The sequence below is a fragment of the Fistularia commersonii genome, chromosome 8 (assembly GCF_037954325.1).
Source record: "Fistularia commersonii isolate RoL2024-O1a breed Wild chromosome 8, RoL_Fcom_v1.0, whole genome shotgun sequence".
NCBI lineage: Eukaryota > Metazoa > Chordata > Actinopteri > Syngnathiformes > Fistulariidae > Fistularia > Fistularia commersonii.
Window position 1 is genome coordinate 8,466,236 of NC_141291.1, and position 23,630 is coordinate 8,489,865.

At 42.5% G+C, this 23,630-nt stretch overlaps 2 protein-coding genes across 8 annotated transcripts in view; both read right to left on the minus strand.

The window, feature by feature from the left end:
* Nucleotides 1-201: 201 nt before the first annotated feature.
* LOC147231810 (poly(U)-binding-splicing factor PUF60) lies at nt 202-10,769 on the minus strand. Of its 6 annotated transcripts, none has more exons than XM_086150935.1 (12): nt 10,705-10,766; nt 10,063-10,159; nt 9,730-9,825; nt 8,741-8,830; nt 8,180-8,230; nt 6,863-7,024; nt 6,666-6,758; nt 4,318-4,531; nt 4,046-4,236; nt 3,283-3,397; nt 1,156-1,403; nt 202-1,061 (listed from the first exon to the last, which is right to left on the minus strand). In XM_086150935.1, the coding sequence occupies exons 3-12, from the start codon at nt 9,805-9,807 to the stop codon at nt 762-764; spliced, it is 1,542 nt and encodes a 513-aa protein (XP_086007061.1). In that variant the 5' UTR covers nt 9,808-9,825; nt 10,063-10,159; nt 10,705-10,766; the 3' UTR covers nt 202-761. The 6 variants fall into 6 exon arrangements, with proteins under 6 accessions (XP_086007061.1, XP_086007058.1, XP_086007059.1 ...); XM_086150932.1 differs by having other exon boundaries at nt 4,004-4,236; XM_086150933.1 differs by lacking the exon at nt 10,063-10,159 and having other exon boundaries at nt 10,705-10,769.
* A 953-nt stretch (nt 10,770-11,722) lies between these two features.
* nrbp2b (nuclear receptor binding protein 2b) overlaps nt 11,723-23,630 on the minus strand; it is a 37,977-nt gene continuing 26,069 nt past the window's right edge. Inside the window, exons 2-18 of one of the 2 annotated variants that reach the window (XM_086150937.1) lie at nt 19,979-20,101; nt 19,499-19,600; nt 19,298-19,387; nt 18,898-18,938; nt 18,710-18,804; nt 18,534-18,557; nt 18,356-18,442; nt 17,114-17,169; nt 16,942-17,037; nt 16,601-16,733; nt 16,081-16,183; nt 15,939-15,989; nt 15,726-15,861; nt 15,304-15,357; nt 15,083-15,146; nt 14,837-14,892; nt 11,723-14,731 (exon numbers count right to left, since the gene is read on the minus strand). In XM_086150937.1, the coding sequence (XP_086007063.1) occupies nt 14,645-14,731; nt 14,837-14,892; nt 15,083-15,146; nt 15,304-15,357; nt 15,726-15,861; nt 15,939-15,989; nt 16,081-16,183; nt 16,601-16,733; nt 16,942-17,037; nt 17,114-17,169; nt 18,356-18,442; nt 18,534-18,557; nt 18,710-18,804; nt 18,898-18,938; nt 19,298-19,387; nt 19,499-19,600; nt 19,979-20,101 (1,398 nt within the window). In that variant the 3' untranslated portion in view covers nt 11,723-14,644. The remainder of the gene's footprint in view (nt 14,732-14,836; nt 14,893-15,082; nt 15,147-15,303; nt 15,358-15,725; nt 15,862-15,938; nt 15,990-16,080; nt 16,184-16,600; nt 16,734-16,941; nt 17,038-17,113; nt 17,170-18,355; nt 18,443-18,533; nt 18,558-18,709; nt 18,805-18,897; nt 18,939-19,297; nt 19,388-19,498; nt 19,601-19,978; nt 20,102-23,630) is intronic. The other variant, XM_086150938.1, reaches the window with a different exon arrangement.

A 23,630-nucleotide genomic window follows, 5' to 3' on the forward strand; every position in this document is an offset into this window, starting at 1 on the left:
TGGAGGGCAAGACATGAATGGAATAGATATGAGAAGAGGATGCAGAGGGTTAGATGGAGGTAGGTGATCTGTGGGCCCCCTGAACAGAGCACCTAAAAAGTACATTTCTGTCAGAATGTTTGTTATGTACTAGGGAGGGTGGCTCCTGGTTTTGGATGGTATTTCCTTGAGCATTGACATAATTCCATGTGAACACTTGCATTTATGGAAAATGTGTTTATTTGTACATTTACTATTAGTTTAACCACTGACTTTGGAAGAAACTCCTTACTTCCGATTCACGGACAGCAGCAAAGTTTCCCGAAGTTGTACACTTGTCAACTGATGTGTCACTTTCAGAAGATTCAATCACAAATCCATTAGAAAACTGAATCAGACATTTGCAGACAAACAATAATCTTTAATAGTAGAAAGAAAAAAAAGGGTGTATGTGTCCTAACCATCTCACAAAAGAAAAAAGGATGGAGCTAAAGTGTAAAATGAAACTGCTTAACATCACTGGATAACAAAATTTTAAAACTTGCACCAAAGGAGTCTTCACAGATCACAAATCAAAAATATTACAGAAATATTTTCAATGAATCACCCCAATGAGGCTCTTCGACATCAATAAACAGTGTGTAAAAAAAAAAAAAAAAAAAGGAAATAAAATCATAATTACAAAGATCGGCCCTGTGTCTCTAGCTGAAGTGACTGTGGCCGCATAGTTTTGGGCGACAAATAGGAGATGGGGGCTCTGCTGGTGAACCCCCTCAGATGCTTCATGCAGAGAGGTCACTGCTGTTGAAACGGTCTTGGTCGTACACCTCTGCGACAACTTTACGACCCCCAAACCAGCGGTCATTAAGGGCCTGGATAGCTTTGTTCATCTCCGAAGCCATGGAAAACTCCACAAAGATCTTGACAATGATATCTGCATCGTCTTCCTCTCCTTGCTTTTCCTGGTAAATGATGACTCTGTTGACGGAGCCAAACTTGCCACACTCCTCTGTTACCTCTCCTTCCAAGTCATCGTCAATGTCCTCTGGTCCAACCATATTTCGAAGGACCATAACGGTTGACTGTAGAGAATATGATGCAAAAAGAGGTGGGTTATCAGATTTACAAAGCTAGAAGACTGATCAATCCCAAATGTATGTGGAAAAAAAACCTCACCTCTGATTTTCTTAACAGCTTCTGCATGACCATATGTCTTGCACTGCTGCCTGAGATGCTCATGTGCTCTTGGTCACTCAGCATCTCCTGTCCTGTGCCATCCTGAAGCATCTCCTCTTTCTCTTCTTTCTTTTCTTGCTGGTTGGAGCCTGCAGCTTGATTGGACAGGACTGGTGGAGACGCAAGTACAGGGTTCACAAGACCAACCTGGGGAAGCACTGGTAAGGGAGGACGCACTGGGGTCACACCTTTTAGAGGAAGGTAGACAAGATGTCAGTGATTTAGCTTCCTTTCCTGGTGAGCTCAAGTTTGAAGAAATTATGCAATCACAGTGAACTGGACCAACAATATTTTATTGAAAACAAAAGGTGATAAATGCCCGAGCACACATTTAAAAGATGAATCACTTTTTCATAACATGTTCATTTAGCGATGAGCCAAAGAAAACAGGACCGGTCTGAAATCAAAGAATAGTTTTGTAGAAGCATCAAGCTTCTACTTCAGGAGAGGTGTTTTTCGAACAGAAATGGAACCCCAGAAAGACACAAAGACTCAAACACTGCATGCGTGTCTATGCACAAGACCACTTGTGATTACAACAACTCTAAGCATTGGCCATCAGCAGGGAGAGGGTTCTCCAAATCTAGTCACTTATTTTTTTGCATATCAGTAATCTGCTAGTTATACCTCTCTGTTACCTTGTGAAAACTACTGGAAAACAAATGGATGAGGCTACAAATGAATCTTTGGATTCCAAAGAGTATTACTGGAGAGACACCAGCAGGAGAAAGGAAGACTGTGCTTTGACAAAGATTTGTTTTCTTTTAAAGTCAGTTAAAGAACACAAGGAAAATACTTCCCCACACATTCTAAGGCTATGGACCTTCATATGCGACTATGTTGTAATATTTATAGTTAATCAGACAATCTTCTGGCTGCTGTGGGTTCAGGTGCTAAAAAAAAAAAATCTACTGTATTTTCCGCACTATAAGGGGCATCAGATTATAATGCGCACCTTAAATGAATGGAATTTTTTTTAAACTGTTTTCATATATAGAGCGCACGGAATTATAAGGCGCATAGAATAGAAACTACTGTAGTGGCTGGGGTTACGTTATGCATCCACTAGATGAAGCTGCGCTAAATGGGAATGTTAACAATACAGTCAGATAAGGAAGTCGGTCAGTCAAACTTCATTAGTAGAATACAAACCAACGTTCTGACAACACCATTCACTCCCAGAAAAAGTTAGTGCATTCAAAATAAGATACCGTACGTACTGACAGTTCTTACCGGTATTTGTGCCGCCTTTGTTGAAAACAATGTTTTTCCAACTCCATTTGTCACAGTTCAAAGCTTTTCATAAGACGAAAGCACCAAGGAGGATCGCCTCTAAATTCATTGATGTTCATGTCGCTAGCTAGTGGTGTAGCCTTCATTTGACAGTAGACGCTTCTACTTTCTGCTCTCTGTTCGACAACCCACTGTTGGAGTTTGTCCTCCAACTGTGGCCATCTTGCTTTGTTTCCTTGGAAACTCTATTTAGTCTTCGTTTCTCAGCGCAAGTCATCTTGTCGCTTCCTCCACTTCCGCACCATTGATTCATTCATGTTGAATTGTCTCGCTGCTGCTCTACTACCGTGTTGTACTGCTCGACTGATCGCCTTGAGTTTTAACTCCGAGTCATAAGCATCTCTTGAAAGGTTCCATTTTGGGATCTTTATACACACACACAAAAAGTGGTGTGGGACTGGAATTCCCCTTTAATGTTTTTACCGCCACTACTTTGGCAACGCCCCCTGACTACGGTAGCCATAAATAACCAATATTGATCGATATATAAGGCGCATTGGATTATCAGGCACACTGTCGCTTTTTGAGAAAACAAAAGGCTTTTAGGTGCGCCTTACAGTGCGGAAAATATGGTACTTCTTAAGAACATCTAAACCATGCACAGTAGGTATTTCCGCAAAGTTCCAAGAAGAGTTAAGTTACAGTAAAGACCAGTGCAACACAGATACCACAATTCCACAGATGCAGGACTACAAATACTGTAATGTAGAAGTTGTGAATTAGGATGTTTGAGGAAAGTTATGGCACACAACTTCCAAATGTTTTCTTTCATACCTGTGATAACGCCTGGTGCTTGGGCAGCCATGACAGCCTGCGGTATTCCCATTTGCTGACTGAGAAGCTGGGGCGCAGCTAAAGCCCCCAGAACTGATGCGCCAGCTACAGCCTCCTTAAGAGAGGGGGGGCCGAAGACATTAGGTAAGGGAAACACACAGAACACAGCACAAGGCAGCACAGTCAACGATCACAAAGTATGACACAAAGTGAGGTCAACCTTGCCTCTTGGGAAGAATCAAGGTCAACTGCATAGCTACAGTAACTATCAAATGACTACTCTTAGCAAACCTTAACTGGATGTTTATTTGAGCTGCATTCCCTTTAAACTGTCAGGAATACAGCTGTCTGGTTATTCACCCTGACTGGTCACGCTGCAAGAATAACCCATCTCTGAACTGTGTGCGTACCAAGGAAGGACTCTTGGCTTGCACACCAAATTAGTGAATGGGAGGAGCTTTGCTTCCTTACACTAACGAGAAGATTTCTTTTTCTGTCCCATATCTATTGGTTATCTATAAAGAATTCTGTCTAGTGAGAACAAATAAGCTGAAAAATTAGGTTGTGGCCAAAGTATTCCCCCAAAATGCCTTCGAGACAAGGCAACTGGCGGTTTCATTTTGTGTATAACACAGGCCTTCTCCCAGTCACCTCAATCAAAATTCTTGGCCCATTTTATCGGTACTGGTTTCAATTCTAGCTAGATCTGGGTTATATTTACCTGGAAGGCCATTAAATCCCTTTGGAAGGGATTCATACTTGCCTGGGCCGTAATCTTAGCAGTGGCTGCCGCTGCAGCCACTGCCGCTGCAGGTGGCAGACCACCGGGAGTTGTGGGGGTCAGTAAGGGCATAGGTGGAGTCACGGCTTTGCCCACCCTTAAGTACTGACCCCCCAGATCAAAGAGGTTCATAGAAGACACAGCGTCCAGGGCTGACTGAGGCTTTTCATACTCTGGAATTGAATGAGATAGGAGTTAAAAGGCGGCGCTGAGGAAACGCCATAGCGCAGGCCAACGAGGTCCCCACAGCTCACCAATGAAGCCAAAGCCTCTGTGCCGTCCTGAGGTGGGATCTCTGGCTAACGTACAGGACTTGATCCTTCCGAAAGCCTCAAACACACTTTTGATGTCATCATCTGACAGGTCAGGGTGGACCGACGCCACATAGATCCGATTAAAAGCGCGCGCCTCCTCTGCCAGCTGGTCAATGATGGGTTGCGCCTGACCGATGTTACTTGGCCGCCCAACCTATAGCACAGATCATACCAGCATCGCTACTGAATACGTGATTTATCATAAAAACGAGAACGCGCGCTAAAACCCTGCACCGCTAACTCTCGGCAGCCAACCAGCTCAGTCACAGTAACCACACATCTAATGTCACGTTTGTCTCTCATTGGACGTTGATCCTGTCTGTTTTCATAAAAATAAAGGCAAAGGGGGAAGAAAAACCTTTTCTCCTACAATATGAGAGGAGAGCAATTTGTCCTTTCCAAGCTCCAGTATCCCCCGCGACCCTGAGTGCAGGATAAGCGGCAGACGATGGATGGATGGATGATGGCTGCAGTGTCCATAAAATTTAATACACCGCTGCAGTTTCTGTTACAAAAACTTCTTTTATTATCTTAATTTAGATACTAATATAAATAGAGCTTTTTCCAGCTAAATGTTTAAGTTAATTGTCTCAAGGAGGTCCTAAGTCATCCAGGTCATGGCCTAAGCCTTGTCAATGTCTCTTGGTGGCGGTCTGACTCGATATCTTTTGGAGGAGAGGTAAATGTCCAAGATAATTGTTATCTGGATGTTAATATCAGAAAGGAACGTGTTAAATAAGGATGGCACTGACTTCCACAAATTCAACTTTGACCTATAAAAGTCTATCATTGAATATAATGTTGATTTGAACCCGGAAATGATTGTGTAAAAATGCACTCCCACCAAAAGGTGGCGAAAATACATTGAAAGCTGTTTGATAACCACTATTTCAAAAACAGCAGACGTCAAACTACAAGCACTTCTGATTTAACCGGCAATATAGCTACTTTGTTCTACTTCTGACTAGTCTTTTACTTTGGACTGTTATTGCATATACACACAAAATTTAAGGTTATCTTATCTGTAACATTTAGATTTTTTCTGTAATCCTTTAACAAAAAAGATAACAGTTTTAGACAGAAGATGCAGTCTGACTGAGCTGGTGACAAAACCGAAAGCGGAACTCGTAAGTCTTCAGTCGCGGCTGCGCGGCCTGAAGACTTCGCCCATTTAACTAAAGAACTGAGCTTCCAATAGAACGCGATCTTCTCGGTGGGACTGTGATCTGTACTACAGATGGGGCGGCCAAGCAACACCAACCAGGCGCAGCCCATCATCAGCACACCATGGAAACAGAGCGACGCCATGCGCCGCTGGCCATCCTACTGGAACTGGTCACTAAAACAGCCTTGACAACATCATGGAAGCAGAACACACAATGCAGGCAGACAGGCATTCAGGCACTCTGACAGACAGGACACTTAACACACACCCAGACATACATACATACACACACACACACACGCACCTGGAAATCAAAAGACACAGACAAGCCAAGAGAGACAAATTAGTGTGTTTGAAATACATGTGAGCAATGTCTTGAATGAAGACTAAAATAAATAAGAGGCCCCTTGGACATGTGTCATACTGATGTGTTTAGTTTAATATTGTGTATTGTTCTTCCTGGTCTAGTGAACCTCCAGTGTACACAATGCACTGTACCTGGTCTACTTAAATGGTCAAGGTCTACAGTACATATTCAATTACAGCTGGGGGTAAAAAATGGCTATAACATCTGAATTCCTGTTTACAAACTAGACTTTTGTTTAAAGGAATCTTGCAGTTTAATGGTTTTAACAAGTTGTGAGGAACACTAAAATCATTGCAGTTATTGTCTTTGTTTGGCTACAATCAATGCAAATGATGAATCAACAGTGGCTGAAATCATAATCACAGAAAAATGAATGTGTTGCACACTGGTATTTGTGTTGTTTATTCATTTTACATACAGTGATCTCATTTGACTGGGTAATGTAATGTTAACTTGCCAACTTACCATTAGAGCAGCATCTAGCTGATGTGGTAAATTCAAAGGTGAGGTAGCCCTGCATTATCATCTACGGTCACAACATTCACACTAAAAATGACTGAGGGTGTAGATTGATGTAGCAACTATGGGAGCTATTATGTAGCAGGGCCCCACTGAAAGGTGACCAGGTGAAACTTAACTTTGCATGACGTTATAGATGTTTCCACGTTGAACACTTATTGGGAAATTTGGGGAAAATTCAAGTACATGACAATTAATTTAGGTATTATTAGGCATACATGATTCCATTCAACTCACCTTAATGTTTCGCCCACCCAACATGACTGAATTCATCTGCTCCAGAGCAAGCTGAGCAGCCTCTGGTACGTCATATTCCACAAAAGCAAATCCCTGCAAGGAAATGGAAACCAAGAACCAAACACATTTTTAAAGACTAGGCAACTTTCTTGCTAGTGTTTGACTAGTCACTTGCTAGCAGTGAAACACAACCTAACCTTGTGTTTCATTGTTACTGAGTCCCAAGACATATCAATACTCTTGATAGGGCCAAAGGGGGCAAACGCCTGTCTGATGGTGTCCTCTCCCAGTTCATAGTAAATGGAGCCCACATATACACGACACATGATGGCCAGAGCACGTTGCCGCTGAGCTGCCACCTGCCAACCAGGAAAAATGACACACAAGCATTAGAAAGCAGTACAATGAAGGAAAACACACACACACACACACACACACACACACACACACACACACACACACTCACACACACTCACACACACTCACACACACTCACACACACAAATAGTAAATCTTTATGTTCTATTGTGTTTGCTTTCCCAAAAAATTGCCAGAGGCCAATTCAAATGTTAAGGGATTTGAAGATAATGGAGTAATAATGGAATACAGTAATTAAAGGACAGATCTTTGTGAAAGAAGTACTAACATGTATAAGAGTTACACAATATTGATGTCACCACTTGTAAATTACTACATGGCCTCTATTCTGTTACTATTGAACAGACATATGGAGGAAAACACATTGAAGTGATTGACATGCACAGCCCTCACAAATATTGGCTTCAGTAACTGACCTGTAATCCAGGGATGCAAGTAAGGTAACAAAAGTAATCGTGGAGTTCATACGAAATCCAAACAAAGTCTTGATGAAAATATTTCAAACTTTCTTCTCAAGTCTAAGGGGATGGCTGGTTAAAACACTGAATTGTGCTGTGTTTTACGGCTGTATCTCAATCAGCCCGCCTCCATGAAATTTTCTTCTTTCACCAAGAAAATAGAACAAAGAGCCTGATTCATTATATCATGAAAATGACAACGATCCATGTTCCGCCAGTTCTCTCATTGTAGTCCATTAATAGGGACTGCTATCCACTTTTATCCCATGCCAAGAGTTTTTTTTTTTTAATCAAATGCATATTTTTCAAAGAGGCGCGACTTCTTGTTCTATAAACCATTTATAAATTCCTCTAAAAGCCCCAGAAAGGATGTCTTTTTGGTGATCTTAATTCAAAAAGAACAAAAAACGAAACAAAAAGAAAAAACTAAGGCAAATTATTTTTCCCACTGTGTTTCAAGAAAACAGTTCAACAATTAACAACAGTCATTCAGCTCGCAAAGGATTTTGGACATGGTCACAGGCACGCTAACACTAGAAAGCCATTTTTCTTACAAAATATGCATTATTTGATTTAGAGTAAAAGGCAGGGATTGATGCCAAAGAAACCAATACAAGAAGGGTAACAGTCCTTTTCCATTGGGAATGCGCACAGAAAAAAATTTAATAATCTATTGACCGATTGTAAAGGTGAGAGAGGATCTCCAAAGCCCATTGTCACTGCTGCCATCTGAAAGACAGTAAAGATGAAAAAAGTGCTGAAAAGTAGGTTAGATATCCCTTAGCTTTGACTTTTTTCTTTTTCAAAAAAAGGTCATTGTTTTGATAGATTAACAAAAGTGGTCAGGCTAACACTATATGCAGAACCTCCCTCTAAACAACATACAGTTTGAGGAGTTACCTCCAATATCTAAATCATAAATCTCCAGACAACAATAATCACAAATAAGTCCCTTTTAACATTATAACCAATGCCTTCATGATGATCTTCCCCACCTGAAAAAGAGCAGAGGCAAAGCAAGGGCATGTGTTCTACACATGTGGTCTTTTCTTTGCCACAGCACGGGAAAGAAGGGAATAAGAACTTTATTGATTTTTTTACAAAAAAATAAGAGGATTACTGAAACGAGAGGCGTCCTGAATCACTACAGATATTCAATCTAAAACTCCAGATTCAAAGCCAAGGAGAGCATTAAACACATTTTCCTGGTGGAGCACTGATAAATGGTGAACATCTCACCTGCAAGTTGGTGAGCTGTTGTTGCTGATGGGCAATGGTCTGCTTCACCAACACACTCTTAATGCTTTGTTCCATGGCATACTTCTTTGCCTTAAAAAGGGAGAGAACTCTATTCATTTCCTCATTCGAAAGTAACACAATTGCAATATTATAAGTTTTCTCAAGGATAGTTTACAGGTACATTAAGATCCATTATTGTACCACAAAAAAATTTGATTATGTGAGAAATTGACTTTTTGACGTAGTATAACTGCAATAAAACTATGATCATTGCAGTCTATCACTTGATTTACAACAGCTTAAGTGTTGACCAAATTATGTGAATATGAAGAGAGACCTCTTAAAAGGCCATTTCCATTTCACTATGGAACAAATTAGTACGACTAACATGGAATTGCTGTATCTCTCTGATCACCATCTCTCTGATCACTTAGAGAAAAAAATTGTGAAAATTATTTTTTTTAGGATCCTGACTTTAACTCAACTTGAACACATATGAATTTGTCTCTAGTGTGATGGAGAAATCCATGCATGTATATAATTAAGCAATAGAATTGGTTTTATAAGGCGGAATTCGACTTATGTCAAATTAACTGTGAGCTTTCAGAATGTAGAAGAACCCCATTCTTATTTCAGTTTAGCATAACTAGCATATTGTTAACCCTGGATATGATGGTATTCAAAGAACGTATGGGAATTTAAATGTTTTTGAAAGCCATTTCAAGGCATCAAGATAGCTGTGGATCAAGAGGAGGTATCCCTGGGCCACACAAGCTACCAAGATGCAACCTACCAATAACTATCACCCCGGGCTAGATCGTCTGGGCGAGGGTGTCACAATGAAAGGGATGCTTGGAAACTGACGGAGCAAAAAATTACACTTGCGACTTGAAACAATACGTTTAATCACCCATATGTTACAGAAACATATTCATTTGGGATGTCTGAGATGTTAGAGAGAAACTGTATGCAAAGGGCTTCCCTCCTACCCTCTGAAGTGCCTCCTGTTGTTCGGGGGTGAGTGGTGGCAGGCCAAGCTTCGAGCCTGTGCCCTGTCCATTCTCCATCGTCAGAGCTTCACCTCCCTGAAGACAGCAAAAAAAAAAAAATGAATGTAATAACCGCAACACGGACTTTGAAGTATATAGTTATAACCGATAGACTATATTCACACGAGTCATCACCGTAGAAGATAACTCCACTCTTTGAAGTCAAACTTCATTTCATTCCACTAATCACAGGTTGTAATTGTTAAAGAGGCTAGCATATTGAAAGCACAAACACCCGGGCTTCAGCCAGGCGAGACCGGACGAACTCCTTACCTACGCAACCTGCTAATCGCTGGGTCCACCAGATTGAGGCAGGAAAGCCCCCAAGGGGAAGATGACTGGTGGGGAAGCTTTAACAATTCAACAAATTCTAGGGAAAATAAAAAATGCCTTCAGACTAACAATAAGATAATCAGGCAGTGTTTCACAGTGCAACCTACAAACAGGCCAGTCTGCCTTCTTCCGATGAATAATCGGCTACTGTTAGCTTAGCACACATGAATGCTAAAGGACCACTGCCACGGTTGGATCACGAAGCATTACCAGGCGAAGACTAAAACTTTACCGAATGAGTAAACCTCAAATGGCTTGGAGCATTGATTAGAAAAAAACTTAGTCGAGCTCCAACGCCCCTAAAGGCAATATTAGGGGAAACGTCCTTGATGTGTAACTAGGCCCAGGTTGCGCGTAACACTAGCTTTATTCTAGCATCGTCTTGCTAGCTTTCGTTAGCTACAGCGTCGAACTGGTCACTCTGCGGGGCGTATAGAAAGCTTGCTTTTCCCCGCAACACATTAACCGTCCGTTTACCGGGACCTCGTGGCGGTAAACGCAAACGCATATTGCGATGTCCTGGTAACACTCTTGCCGAAAGATTTGCAAGATCTCGCTTTAGCGAAAGAAATATATATTTACCGCAGTCTCCGTAACCGCCATGAAGCACACCTTCTCGGACAGGCCCGCACAAACGAACCCTCGCGAGATCTACGCACTTTCAATCAAAAATATCGCGATAGGCAAAAAACATCACGATGGTTGGCGGTAACCTCGCAAACCCTGCAGGCACGTCCGTTGTTCTTTTCCATCCATCTATGCATTATATGACGCGCCGAAAAAGAATAAATCAAATCAATTTGCGCACACCACACGATTTTGAGTCTATTATAAAGCCGAACGATACCATCCATTAATAGACCATACTGTGGATTCGGGTCTGATATATTGGTTTTGTGTGCGTAAAGCTTGATATGTCTTTTTTGCTTGCATGTTGTTACCGTGCTACATAGGCCTGCAAACTGGCCTGCTAAACCAGGCTTCTATGCCAATTTTAAAATTATGTTAACATCTAGTCAACATTAAGCTTGTTGTATATGAGAGAAATATTATGACGCTATTTTTTAAGGTAGCTATATATATATATATATATATATATACATATATATTCACCTCACAATACTGTCGTGTCAGATTAAGATTAATATTTATAAGATAAGATAAGAACAATTTTATTAATTCCGAAGCGAAATTGTTGTGCCAGAGTTACAGAAAAAAATAACAGTAATAAATAATAAAAAGAAAAAGGCAGAATTAGAAATAAAAATGAACTATAAAATTATACTCCATACACCTGAGCCATAATTCTACATCAGACTTGGATCATATACTGTTCTACTATTTTATTGTATATACTGTTTTTCTTAGCACACCGACCATCTCACAGAGCTGGAAATAAGGATCTTGGGGCACTACACAACTTGTGCTCAGTATTGAAAGCATGAGACAATTCAATTCTATCGTAACTGTTATGATCCTGGTATAGTGATACTTTTTACACAGATTTCTTGAAAACATTCTCAGCGTGGCTTCTTTAGATGATGATAATGAAGTGGGGGAACTCTCTTGGAGTGGAAATCCTAATATTTACAGACATAACCAACTTTCACAGATCATTTATTGCCATTTATTTAATTGCAGTAGCTACAATATTTAACAAATGCTTAACACGTCCAAAGGCAAGTTTTATCCAACAGATTCACAGAAAAAGTCCATCTGACAGGTATGATTGATATGATTATTTTTTTTCTCCATATTTGCAATGTTCTACATTCTCTATACTGATCGGGTCCCCTCTGAAAATGAACTGTGAATGACAAAGGCAGAATGCAAAGTTGAGGAGGGTTTCAGGCTCTTACGTTCATGCAGATTAGCATATCAAATAAGAGCAAGAGTGGCACCGCTTTGTATTGAAATTTTATTCAGTGTAAACCCCTTCCATAGCCACAAAGAAGTATTTACATCGCAGCCATCAGGATGTGAACGTCATTCAGGAAAATTCAGGGCTCCCATTATCAGACATAAATTGATAAGAAGGCGTGACACAAACTGTATATAGTAAGTAATTATTTGTAAGCAATTACTGTACAGAGGTGTAACTGTTAGGAAACCAAGACTGCACAGACCCCAAGAAACAAATGAAGCAATAACTAATGGGTTCGGCCGAACAAAGCGTATACTGCTAAAGGCTGATCGGAGCATTTGTAATTCTTTTTTGAAGTCAGAAGTTACAAAGAAAAAAATGTACCCAAAGAAGAGTCCTTTCCAAGTTTGTGTCAACTGCAGCACAATCTGTTTAAAAGTCAATTTGGTTTTTTGACTTACAACTAGTGTGGATTTATACAAATGTTTCACCTTTGAAAGATGACACCCTGCAGCCTTGGAGACTCTGCAGGGTTTATGAACAACAGCAGTATCATAAGAGTATTCACAGAAGTATTTGGGCTACAGAGATTACAAAAAATACCAAATCTAAAATATTCCAAGGACACGGGTAGATTTTTTTCTTTATAGTCCACTTGACTAGCCTGGACCAGCGCTGGACAAAACGCAGACCAGAGAGTGAAATGAAACATGAGCTAAGCAAATTCATCTGGCTGCCAGGCGACTTCTAGAAACAATTTCGACAAATGACATTTATTGTTTGCGTTTAGAAATGTCCTTTGATTCTTTTTTTGACAAATACAGCGCAAAGAGTAGAGCGGTAACAAGCACTGGAAATATGGCATTTATTATGGATATGTTAAAATCTAAAATCAAAACTTTTCCCCCATTAAATATGGGCGGACATTACAAAATTATTGTCATATTCTCTTTCTGTATTTTTAAACCAAAACTAGCGTGGGCTGAGGCGAAGGCCATTATCAGCCATACATCCAATACACTGTGGCTGCAGTTGAAAACTGAATGCATGCCATCTGGAGCTGCAGCCAATAGTTACATTCAGATTGAAATGGGAACTACATCCTTGTCTTCCAAGCAACCCTTTTTATTCCTCGGGAGTTAGCGTGAGTTGTTTTCCATTTGGCTCAGAAGGTTTTCAATGTGTGCAGCAGGCCTTCCAAGGCCACCCCGCCACTTACAGGAAGTGAAATATTGCTTATATATCACTACAAGTGTCACACGAGTGATTAGACATAAATAATGTGTCACCCTTATCATGTGTAACTTGGTTAAAAAAAAACAAAAAACTTTGTGTTCTGGATGGAAAGAAAAACGCATCTCAGCTATGATCAATAAATAGGGTTGAATGGATGGATGTCCTCGAATGCGGGGATCAGATCCAGATCGGCACTAGTCAAAAATGTGACTTCAGAGTTGAACCTTGTTTGGACTTTAATACCAACCACAAATTACTCTTTGTGACTAAAAATATTTCCTTTTTTTTTTTTTTCTTTTCAACATTAATGGTTGAGATTATTTTTGAAATGTTAAAAACGAAAAAAAAAAGGACATTTCAAACACCTGCCGTCATCATGATGACTTGCCCTGAACTTGGGAATCGCCATTGTCTAACAGGGCTTGACTCTGTGTAAAGACTTGTAGAGTTGACAAAAACAAAATGATGTAAAAAGGGAGGGGATGTTTTCCAAGTTTGGTCCGAGGGGAGGCCCACGCTCAGACTTTGAAAACCTTCTGGATCAGCTAGCTCGGGTGTGATTCCGTCCTATTTGATTTTGCCCAAAGAATATTTGCCACCTCAGGCACTTTTCCGGTCTTTGGCTTTCACACTTTTTACAGGGAAAACCCTTAAGAGCACTACAGGCTAAGAGTGAGGCATCATCACATAGCTCATCACTACAATCCGACATGGTATGATAAGCTGAGGGGGAATTCAACCAAAGAGTGCAGAGAGGTACTTTACTTTGCAGGTCACAGACATAAAGCAAATAAACAAAACAATGGCTGTGTGCAATGCTTAAATAGTTCACAGTAAAACAGATATAAATAAATGTAAATTCATATCAACAGTGCACGGTGGATGGAATATAAAATACCCCAAATTGTAATCGACTAAATGCTTTTGACTGAAAGGGGGAGGGAGGGTGAAATAAATATCGGGCACTAAATGCGAACGTTGGAGTGCAAATGACACTGACAAGAAATAAAGCCGTTCTTTTGAAAACATAGCTGCTGTATTTGCAAGGGAACAAGATTCTTTGTGAATAGTGGCAATTTTGAAAAACTGTCAACATACTTTTAAGGCATGATAGCCCTTTGAGGGAGGGAGATTTTCAATTTCCCACTGTTTAGTAGGACCGCTGAACACAACCATGATACATTTGGTTCTCCAACCGGAGGAGACGTCATGTTCTTTTCAGCTACTGGTGTGTCTCCCTCTCTCTTCGGTAACTTTCAGACGGTTTGAACATCCCTCTGTGCTGGTCTCCTGCGTAACCCGAGCCGGGGTCGGCTCCTATCTCTGGCTGTGTGACCCCGGATGTTGCGCTCTCCCTTTGAATCTGTGTGGTCGAAGCCCCCTGGCGTTCCTTCCCGGGCCGGCCACTGCCACCACCTGTCCTCACTGCGTGCTCCCGGAGGTGAGTGTTCGGACCCGGTGTCGGTTGATGGCCTCCTCCAGCGACCCCGCCACCTTCTCAATGTCCTCCTACGTAACAACAAACATTCGGTCCAAAATAAACGATAGCTGGTAAAAACATTTTGTTTTTGCAGCTCGAAAACGAGCCGAGATCAGGGAAGGGTTTGAATTTACCTCATTTATGAAAGCGTAGTGAACGAGTTCGCTGGCAAGGTCTTTGGAGGTGTCAGCTGGGAGATGCACGCCAAAGATTTCAGTTATTAAAACCCACAATGAAAAATTTCAAGATCGGATTGGTCTTTTTATATTATCTGTAACATGACTTCTTTCATTTCCAAGAACCCATAGTTTTCGAACTAATGTTTAGCTTTTTAGCGAATGCCTGGTATGGGTCTGTCACCAAAACACAACAAAACTTACTCGGGAGGATGTCACAGCTGAGTTGCCGATTAAGTTTATCATCCATCTTCAGAAATAAAGAGAGCTGAAGGGAGATAAAAAATCCAGTTTAAGTCCTACAACGTGCATTTTAACTGTATAGTTTCCAAAACATTTAGAGGAGAAACAAGCAATCTACAATCTCACATAAAGCCCAAACCGGGAGTTTGTGCTGAATGTACCTGTGTTACCATGTGACTCACATGAGTTTTGGTCCCTTCTTCATTTGAATCCACACTACACTGTATCTGGAGAACCTAGGAAAGCAAGAGACCAAAACTGTCACGGGTAATAAAGTGTTTGGGGTCTGTTAAATGTTGCGGCCACCCAAACATCAAAACATCTAAAGATAATACACACTTTTAGAAAATATTTCTTATCCCTCTGCAGTGGTTTACACGATGGTAAATTGTGGTAAATTATACAGCGCTTTCCCACCTTGCGGTTTCAAAGCTCTTTCCATTAACACGTGGTGCAAGCCATGTGCTAACCAGACCATCTGGAGCAAGTGACATTTGCACAGCGACATTTCGAGACGGAAATTGAACCGCCAACCGAACCTCAACCGCCCCGACCTGAAAGATCCTACGCTCTTCAATGCTATGGAAATGTCTAGAAGGCCAACCTTCCTTGTCTCTGTCTCCTGGGGTTCCGGCGTCGGGGTCTTGACTGTCTCAACCTGCTCCTGAGACAAGGAGAGGGCACGCGGGACGGGGTGAGGCCGAGACGAGGCGAAGTTCATCAAGGGGTAAATCCCATTCCTGCAAGGAAGAGGATCCGGTGAGCTCTCGTGCCAGAACATAGTAACAGCTTTGCATGGATTTGCAGCTCTGCTTACTTTACGTCCTCCAGAAATTTGTCAAGTTCCAAAGGAGACACATGGGAATATCTGGGAGACACAAAAAAAAAAAAGATGTTTTGCGATTGACATTTCACAAGACGTTCACAGGCAGACAACAATACGAGGGAGCGGACTCTACTTGAGCTGAACTCCTTGTCTGTCGTCGTGTATAATCTCTGCCATGATGGCGTTGGGGTCAAAGGACTTGGTTTTCTCCTCGACACAGTTCTCTGGGAGCAAATCTGTAAATGCAACATGGGTGAAGCTGTGATTAAATGACCTGATAACTATTGTAGACGAGATCGAGCTTCTGCTCAGTATATTCCACAACAGGAAGTAAACACTTTAGTATTATGGATGAACTATAGTGTCAATATTAGTGATATAACTAAAAAAAGTTTTAACTGAAAACGTCAGGTGCATAAATACATTTCTCTGCAAGACCATAGGTTTATGGATGGAAGGAGAGAGGACAGAGGACGTTGCATTTTCAATGTGTTCATGATTAACTGTGACTTTTGCAATATGAAAACAGAGGAAAGCTGTATTACATTCAGTTATGGTTTTTACAGAATGTGCTCTAAACACTCTTCACACTGTTGTAAAATTAGATTCAGGAAGAATCGGGACGGTCTTGTGTGCTGTGCTGAGGAACTCACACTGGTTGTTGATGAGGCAGTGGGCGGCCAGTAGTTTGAGGGAGTGAACCTCAAATAGCACTCTGTGGAACAGCAGGTCGTGAGCGGTGGGACGGAGCTTGGCATCGTGTCTCAAACAAGACTGGGTGAACTCCTGTGGATGCAAAAGATGAAGAATCACTCGGACCATGAAACCAGGGTTCAATACCGAGGGCAAAAACTTTACTGAGCATCTTCAGCATGTTCTTGATGAGAGTCCAAAAGATGTTTTGCAACATCCGGAGAAAATGGTATGAATAAAAAGCAGGGATGGTTGCCATGTTATATATGTATATATGATGGGAAGTGTTTCTGAGACTCACCCTCATGAGAGGGTCCTCCAGAGATTGACCCGCATTGACAATGGCCTCCTTGGACACGGCTGTATCTCCATTGGCCTGGATCTCCAGCACCGCCATCTAGAGGCACACAAACTGTCCGTTAACACGCCTGAAACACGCCAAACCGTCCGAGACGGTAAAATCTGTCTCTCACCTCTAAAGCACAGATGCCAAAGGAGAAAATGTCTATGGCATAATCATCTTCGCCAGCTATAAAAAGAAATAGAAGATCTTAGAGGGACAATTCAGCTCACAAAAAAAACTTATTAGATGTTCCAGGAACATCTGCTACACAACGTGTTCCTCATTACATGATAATCAACCGTCTTTTACTGATCCAACAAAGTCCACGTCACCGATTGTTGGTCTTCAAGGATTAGTCCGAGTTCTGCGGCCGGTTAGTTTTACCGCGCGGCAAACAGTTGTCACAATGACTTGGTGCGGGCTCAGCTCATGGTGAAGCTCTCCAGAGGAATATTTTGCGTGTCAACATGGGCTAAGAGCAGTCCAAGGTCATTTGAGGAGTTGAATTTGTTATATCGAGCACCTGATGTTTGCCGCAAACATCTCATAGCAGTGTCATGATCCTCCCCTCCTTTGCATGCCGCCATCTCTAGTGCCGATGTGAGGAGGTTGAGGAGGAGAGGCAAGGAGAGAGGGAATCTGATGACGGGCAGTATTTACTGAGATGAACGATTCAGCGCCTGTTTTTTTAAGGAACCATTATTCAAATGTGCGACCCAGCTGGATCGTCTGTTCAGTTCAACGCAAGCAGAGCATTTTAGGATTCCTGTCATATCAACAGCATTCATGCTAGGCTATTAACTTATTTATTCTATTCACAAAAGGCCATGGAAAGGCGAAACAATAATGTCGGCGTGTGCTGTTTGCACTGGACAACATCCTTTCCACTTGTGGCAGCTGAACAAGCGAGAGGCGGTAGAACAGCCGCTAATGAATAAAGAAGAAAAACATACATGTTGAATCCTGTTGTTGTTATGGTTACCGTGTTTGTGTGTGTGTGTATAGTGCCTTCCAGAGTGGGTGAAAACTAGTCTATTTGGTTTCGTGTTTATGTGTGTCTGCAGCCAAAGTGAAGGTGATAGTGATTTTGCTGTCAAAATGGCAACTGTGTCCCAGCTCTGTATGGACCCACAGGGACCTGCATGGACCTGCAGGGACCTGCAGGGACCTAAATGGAACACAAGGTCTACAGCTGTTGTACATGTGTAGCAGAAACTCTGGATCTGCATCTATGGTTTGCACTCAGGGGAAAACGGGCAAAAACAGTCGTAACACTACAGTGGAATGAATGTCTGGTATGAAAGTAAGGTACATGGGAGAACCGTTCACGGAAAAGGAATTGTATACCAAATAAACACATAAAACAATTCACCTCCATACTCCGGGGCAAAAAAGTGAAGGTTTCGCTGCTCGTCACGATGTTGCCTCCCTTTTCCCTGGACGCTCGCATCTGGGAACACTGAAGACAGACAACACCGATGAATGAGCGTCAAACTAAAGGAAAAGCACAGACGAGAAGCAAATCTCCGACGAAATTATCCGTTCCTTACCATTAACAAAAAGCCGATGCCATACTGTGGGAAAAAGAAAATTAAGCACAACTGTGACTTGTTTTGTCTGTCCTGTGAAACTGCAAAGATTGAATGAGTAAATCCAGAGCTCCACAGTGAGTGTGCGGAACGCCGGCCTGCTTGTAGTAACACAGAGAGCCCTGCCGGGAGCAGACCTGAGCCAATCTTGATCAGCCCATTGTGCTGGATGAAGATGGTGTCGCACGTCAGGTTGCCGTGGATTATCGGCGGGTCGCAAGAGTGCAGGTAGCTGCCGGTGAAACAGAGCAAGATATTCCCCTCAGTGTTGGCTCGGCGGTAACGACACATGGGGCTGAACCCCTGCGGGAAATGTCATGTGTACCTCAGAGCAGAGAGAATCTGGGTGCACCACCTCTTCCAGGCCTGAAATAAAACGCATCGTAGCGACAGAGATCATTTGGGCGATGCTTTCGGAATAATAACCCGCTACGTGTCGGACTGACATCCTCCCTTTAATCAAAGTCAATACGTGTTTTGCTAAAGAGCATGCAGCGGCGGCCCTCGAGGATCGGTAAATAGACAAGGACAATTGGCAAACTGCAAGATCTCATACCCGCAACCTGGCAGTGATCAGATATACTGTGTGAGGAGTCTGAGCCGCCGCGATGCCTTGTTACGTAACCTGTAATCCTGCTGAAAATATGATTTGCAAAGACTGCAGTACACTGTGCCAACACAGGGGGAGAGGAACTAAAAACAAATTCAAAGCTGAAACCCCCGACCTTCACATTCATGGTCTTGTGATTCTTCTTGGTTTTCTTCAGGAACTGTTTGAGGCTCCCTGATGACATGTACTCTGTGATGAAGATGACCTGGCATCCAGGAGGGAGAAGGAAACGAGAAGATGTAAACACGAGAGAATCGCGACTTATAAAACAAAAAAAATTAAAAATAAAAAGTCCGGCGAGGATCAAGGGCCATACCCGAGCCTGGCTTTCCTTCATATCCAGCCAGTATTTGTGGAACTTGACGATGTTGGGGTGCTCAACCTGCATCAGGTTCTCAAACATCTCCTTGATCTTCTCCTATATGGGAATCGCAGCCAAAGGAAGTCCGTCAGACTGACTGTAGTACTAGATAACGGGCAAAAAATGATCCAGTGACTAAAAAATTGGTCGGTTAAAGTTGTTGTTTTGAACTGAAATCTAGATCTTTAGTTAAACGGGTGTTTGGGTTAAGAGAATTCAGAAATCAACCACGGAGCAGGGAATTCCCCGGATGTCTCGATCTCTCCTTCTTCTTCCTGAGGTCAGAAAATTTCCCTCTAAACTATCTGGAGATACTTTTGGCCGCTGCGGTTGAAATCCTCAACGCAGAGTTCAGCCGATCGAACCGACCAATGGCGACACAGGAAAAATAGCATTAAAATGCTGTTCTTATTCCGTAATAAGAGATAACTGTACCTCCTGTGCTTTGAAGACCTTCTTATCGGAAAACAGCACCTCATTCCACACCACCTCCACGCCTTCTTCTGTGTCCATTGCCAGGGAGGCACTTTCCACACCGGGGACATTCCCTTGGCTCACCTGCAGAGCAGACAGGTACAAAGGCTATTTGACATATTCAGCTTCAAATGAAATCTGATTTCCATCTCTTTCGCCTCCTCCGAGGGAAATCGGTCTCCCGGTCGCCTTGAGGCGTCGGACGTTTCGAGCCAGACGGTGAAATGGTGATTCAGGAGGAAGAAAAAAAAAAAGGATACGATTGCGATATTAAAACCCTACTACTCCCTCTGCCTGCTTGAGAAGCCCAGGGTGCCTCGATACGCAACATTTTGGGAGATGTCTCCTTCTTTTCCGTCAAACCGGAGCAAACTTCCAATGCATAATCGTATCTGCTGATCGTCGGACCACAAAACAATACGTGATGTCAAATCAAATATCAATGTGGAAGTTCTCAGTCATCCAGGTCATGTGAATTCTTAACAAAATTTTCTTGTCACGTTGGCGCAACACAGGAGAGCCATAACTTCAGGACAAGACTCCACAATCCACCTAGACCTGAAGGAGAAGGGCCATTCTTTTGAAGACAGCAATGTCTGTATTCTGGACAGAGACGGTTCGAGAGAGGAGTCAAAGAAGCCATCTTTGTCAAAACAGAAAAACCATCTCTGAACAGAAGAGGGGGCTTCAGACACAACCTTTCACAAACCTATAACGCCGAACTGGGATCAATACCAAGATGGATTTGCACACATGGATCAGGCCCATCTGCACCCTCCAAATAACCAGGAAAGATGCAACACCAGAACCAACCCCCAGTATCTTCCACATACGCCTCAGTTTATGTCTCGCTCGGGCTTTAACTTTTCACATTCCAATCCAGGTAACCCCACAAAAATTACACCTTTGTCCCTAAAGAATGACACCCGCATTAGCATAAAAACCCCCGAGACCTAGTTTCTGCCGATCAACTCTTAAATTTACATAACAAGCCACCATAACCTAGACCCGCCAGAAACCCTGGCGCTTAAATTGTGAAACTTTCCACCTATTTGAAGTGAAGAAGCCTCTGGGATGAGGGGTGAAACGTCTTCAAGTGAAGAAATTCAAGTCCAGCTGCCACGAAGAGAAGATTTCGATGAGAATTCAAATCAAATATCCTGCTCTCCTGCTCGGCCTGTGCCCTTACATACTCGGTGCAATAATCAACATTCACTGACTCTCCAGGGAAAACAAACAAAAAGGCACTGACACCGACATATTTGCCGTCTGTGGCCAGACGCTGTCCAAACAAGGGGACACAGCAGCATCATTTTAAAATAACAAATAGAAGCATATGAAAATGATGCATTGTGTGATATCTGCTAAAAGCTCCATCTCCAATGGTTCACACTGGTAGCAACCAAACCTGTGTAAAACGATCAAAGGGCAAAGTGTGTATAAAAACGGCGGCACATTTGTATTAGCATAATAGACGGAGGAGCATCTGACGTGCTGCTCTGCTAATCGCAGCCTGGCAACACGACACTAAGAGGTGAGGAGAGGATGAGCGTTTTTTTTTTGTTTTTTGAGGACGAGGCTTGCAAACAGGCTACAAGATGGATGGAGAAATCAGTCGAGACACGGAGGTAGAGTCAAAAGTAAAGAGGCGTTCATGTTTCAGCAAAGCAGCGGGCACAGGAAGCCCGAGCATCCGTCAAAGACCAGAGACATCTCATCACAGGATATTAAGATCTCAGTTCCCCTGACCCTTTTTTTAACCTCTTACTCCATCTATGCATCTGCACCGCTGGGATGAGTCCAACGGATATGGGCCCAACGTGCACCTTTGCATCCCAACGATGCCATTTCACTTTAAATTAAAGAATAATAGTACTGGACAAGACAATAAGAGATATCATTCTCATAGAAAAGCTGGTGTTGAATATTTCATGGAGTGTGTCCTGATCTCCTCTAGATTTAGGATAATTTACAAAGGCCGCCTTTATGAAGAGCATATGATGCTCAATATTGAAGCGCTGAAATGCCGGCATACATGTTCAGCCCCGTCCCGAAGCCATGTTGGATTGTGCATCCTGCAATTTCTAGATTTGAAAGTCTTCTTCAAGAACCCCTTTTTCATGGTTGAACATTAGCACTGAGACCAGTATACATGAACAGAGTACTTCCTTTAAATCTAATATTTAAGTCTAAGGTCTCCCAGGCTTTCAAGACCCCGGCGCCCTAAAACCTGTCCGACGGCAACAACCCGAGAACCTGATTTTAGAAAGATGACCCCTACTTTCTCCTGCTTTCTTGACACTCTTACAAGAGCCTTGTGCGATTTATTTTCTGGCCAAGTTGAGTGGGAGGGGGTGACGACGTCCTAGAAAACAAGCATATTACAGTGTTTATATTTGGTGTGTCTATATTTACTCACATTTGTGCAAACGTGGCTTTCATAGTTTTTAAAAATAAATAAATAAAATGGGGGGAAAAAAGTAAAAAAAAATAAAATAAAATAAAAATTAATGAATAAGTATCTTGTGGCACTAAAAATGTTGAAACAAAAGGTTTATTAGGGATATTCTCTTGGAGGGTCTTAGGACAGCCAAAGCAGATCAACATTCCCATTGAGTGATAATACTACAACTGCTCTTGGTGCACAAATATACCCTCCAGTCCCTGGAAACACTGCTACCGCCCAAGTTTTCATGTCCAGCAAGCAGCGGGTAGTGGTGTGTTTACAAATGTTTAATATTAGCTCACGATTTAACAATCCTTACATGTGCTTTCAGGTTCTTCACCCCTCCGAAATCCACCTAGTTAAACATACTGCTGTTTAACAGTCCCTGTGCAGCCACGAACTCCCCAGCAGGCTGAGGGGAAAGTCCCCTCCGCTGTATTGTTGTTTATTTTTCTAATGTTGAAGACAAGCAACTGCTTTCCTGGGATAGCATCGTCTTCTCCCAGCGTCGGCTCAGTCCAGGTCCTTCCCGCGCTCAGAACGTGCAGACGGCCTCACCCGATGCTCTTTCAAAATCGACTGTGAAATTCACACCTGATGAATTTAGGTTTTTCCTCCTCGGCCAGACGTGTTGCTCGCTGCTGCCAAATGAATAGTTTATGCATTTTTAAAACACAGGTCCCGCTTGTGCAGAAATTCACAATCTCGCCGTATTGGAATAGAGTCACAGGGGGCTTTCAGTATCTGACTCAACAGGAGGGGTCCTGTTCACACAAACAAACAAGCGGAGGAGAAACAGCACTTAGATCAACCACCAAACCCATCAATTCCCTGTCTTATGTGCCAGCTTTGCAGGCGCCGCAGACTCCTTGTTCGGCAAACACACCGGACAAAGACATGTTTGTCCAAAGTGGTCCCCGTGGTTTGTTTATTTCTCAAACTACAGTACGTCTCTGAAGTTGTCGGCGGGATAGCTGGGCTTGATTTGGAGACAGGGTGGGCAGCAGCTTGAGACGTGAGATATAATCTTACTAGTCCCAGGAAATGATATATGATAATCTGATTACTGGTATTGCAGGGCTTGCACAAAACACGCCGGCAGTTGAGAGGCAGTGAGAACTTCTGCACTCCCGACCTGCTGACAGGGAGGAGTCTGATCGTTGTTGT

Coding starts and splice junctions, on each gene's coding strand:
- LOC147231810 (XM_086150931.1), bottom strand. CDS start 10,725: ATGGCGGTTACGGAGACTGCG. Junction 9,826..10,704: donor TGGCGGTTACGGAGACTGCG/GTAAATATATAT, acceptor TGCTGTCTTCAG/GGAGGTGAAGCTCTGACGAT. Junction 1,062..1,155: donor AGCTGTTAAGAAAATCAGAG/GTGAGGTTTTTT, acceptor TATTCTCTACAG/TCAACCGTTATGGTCCTTCG.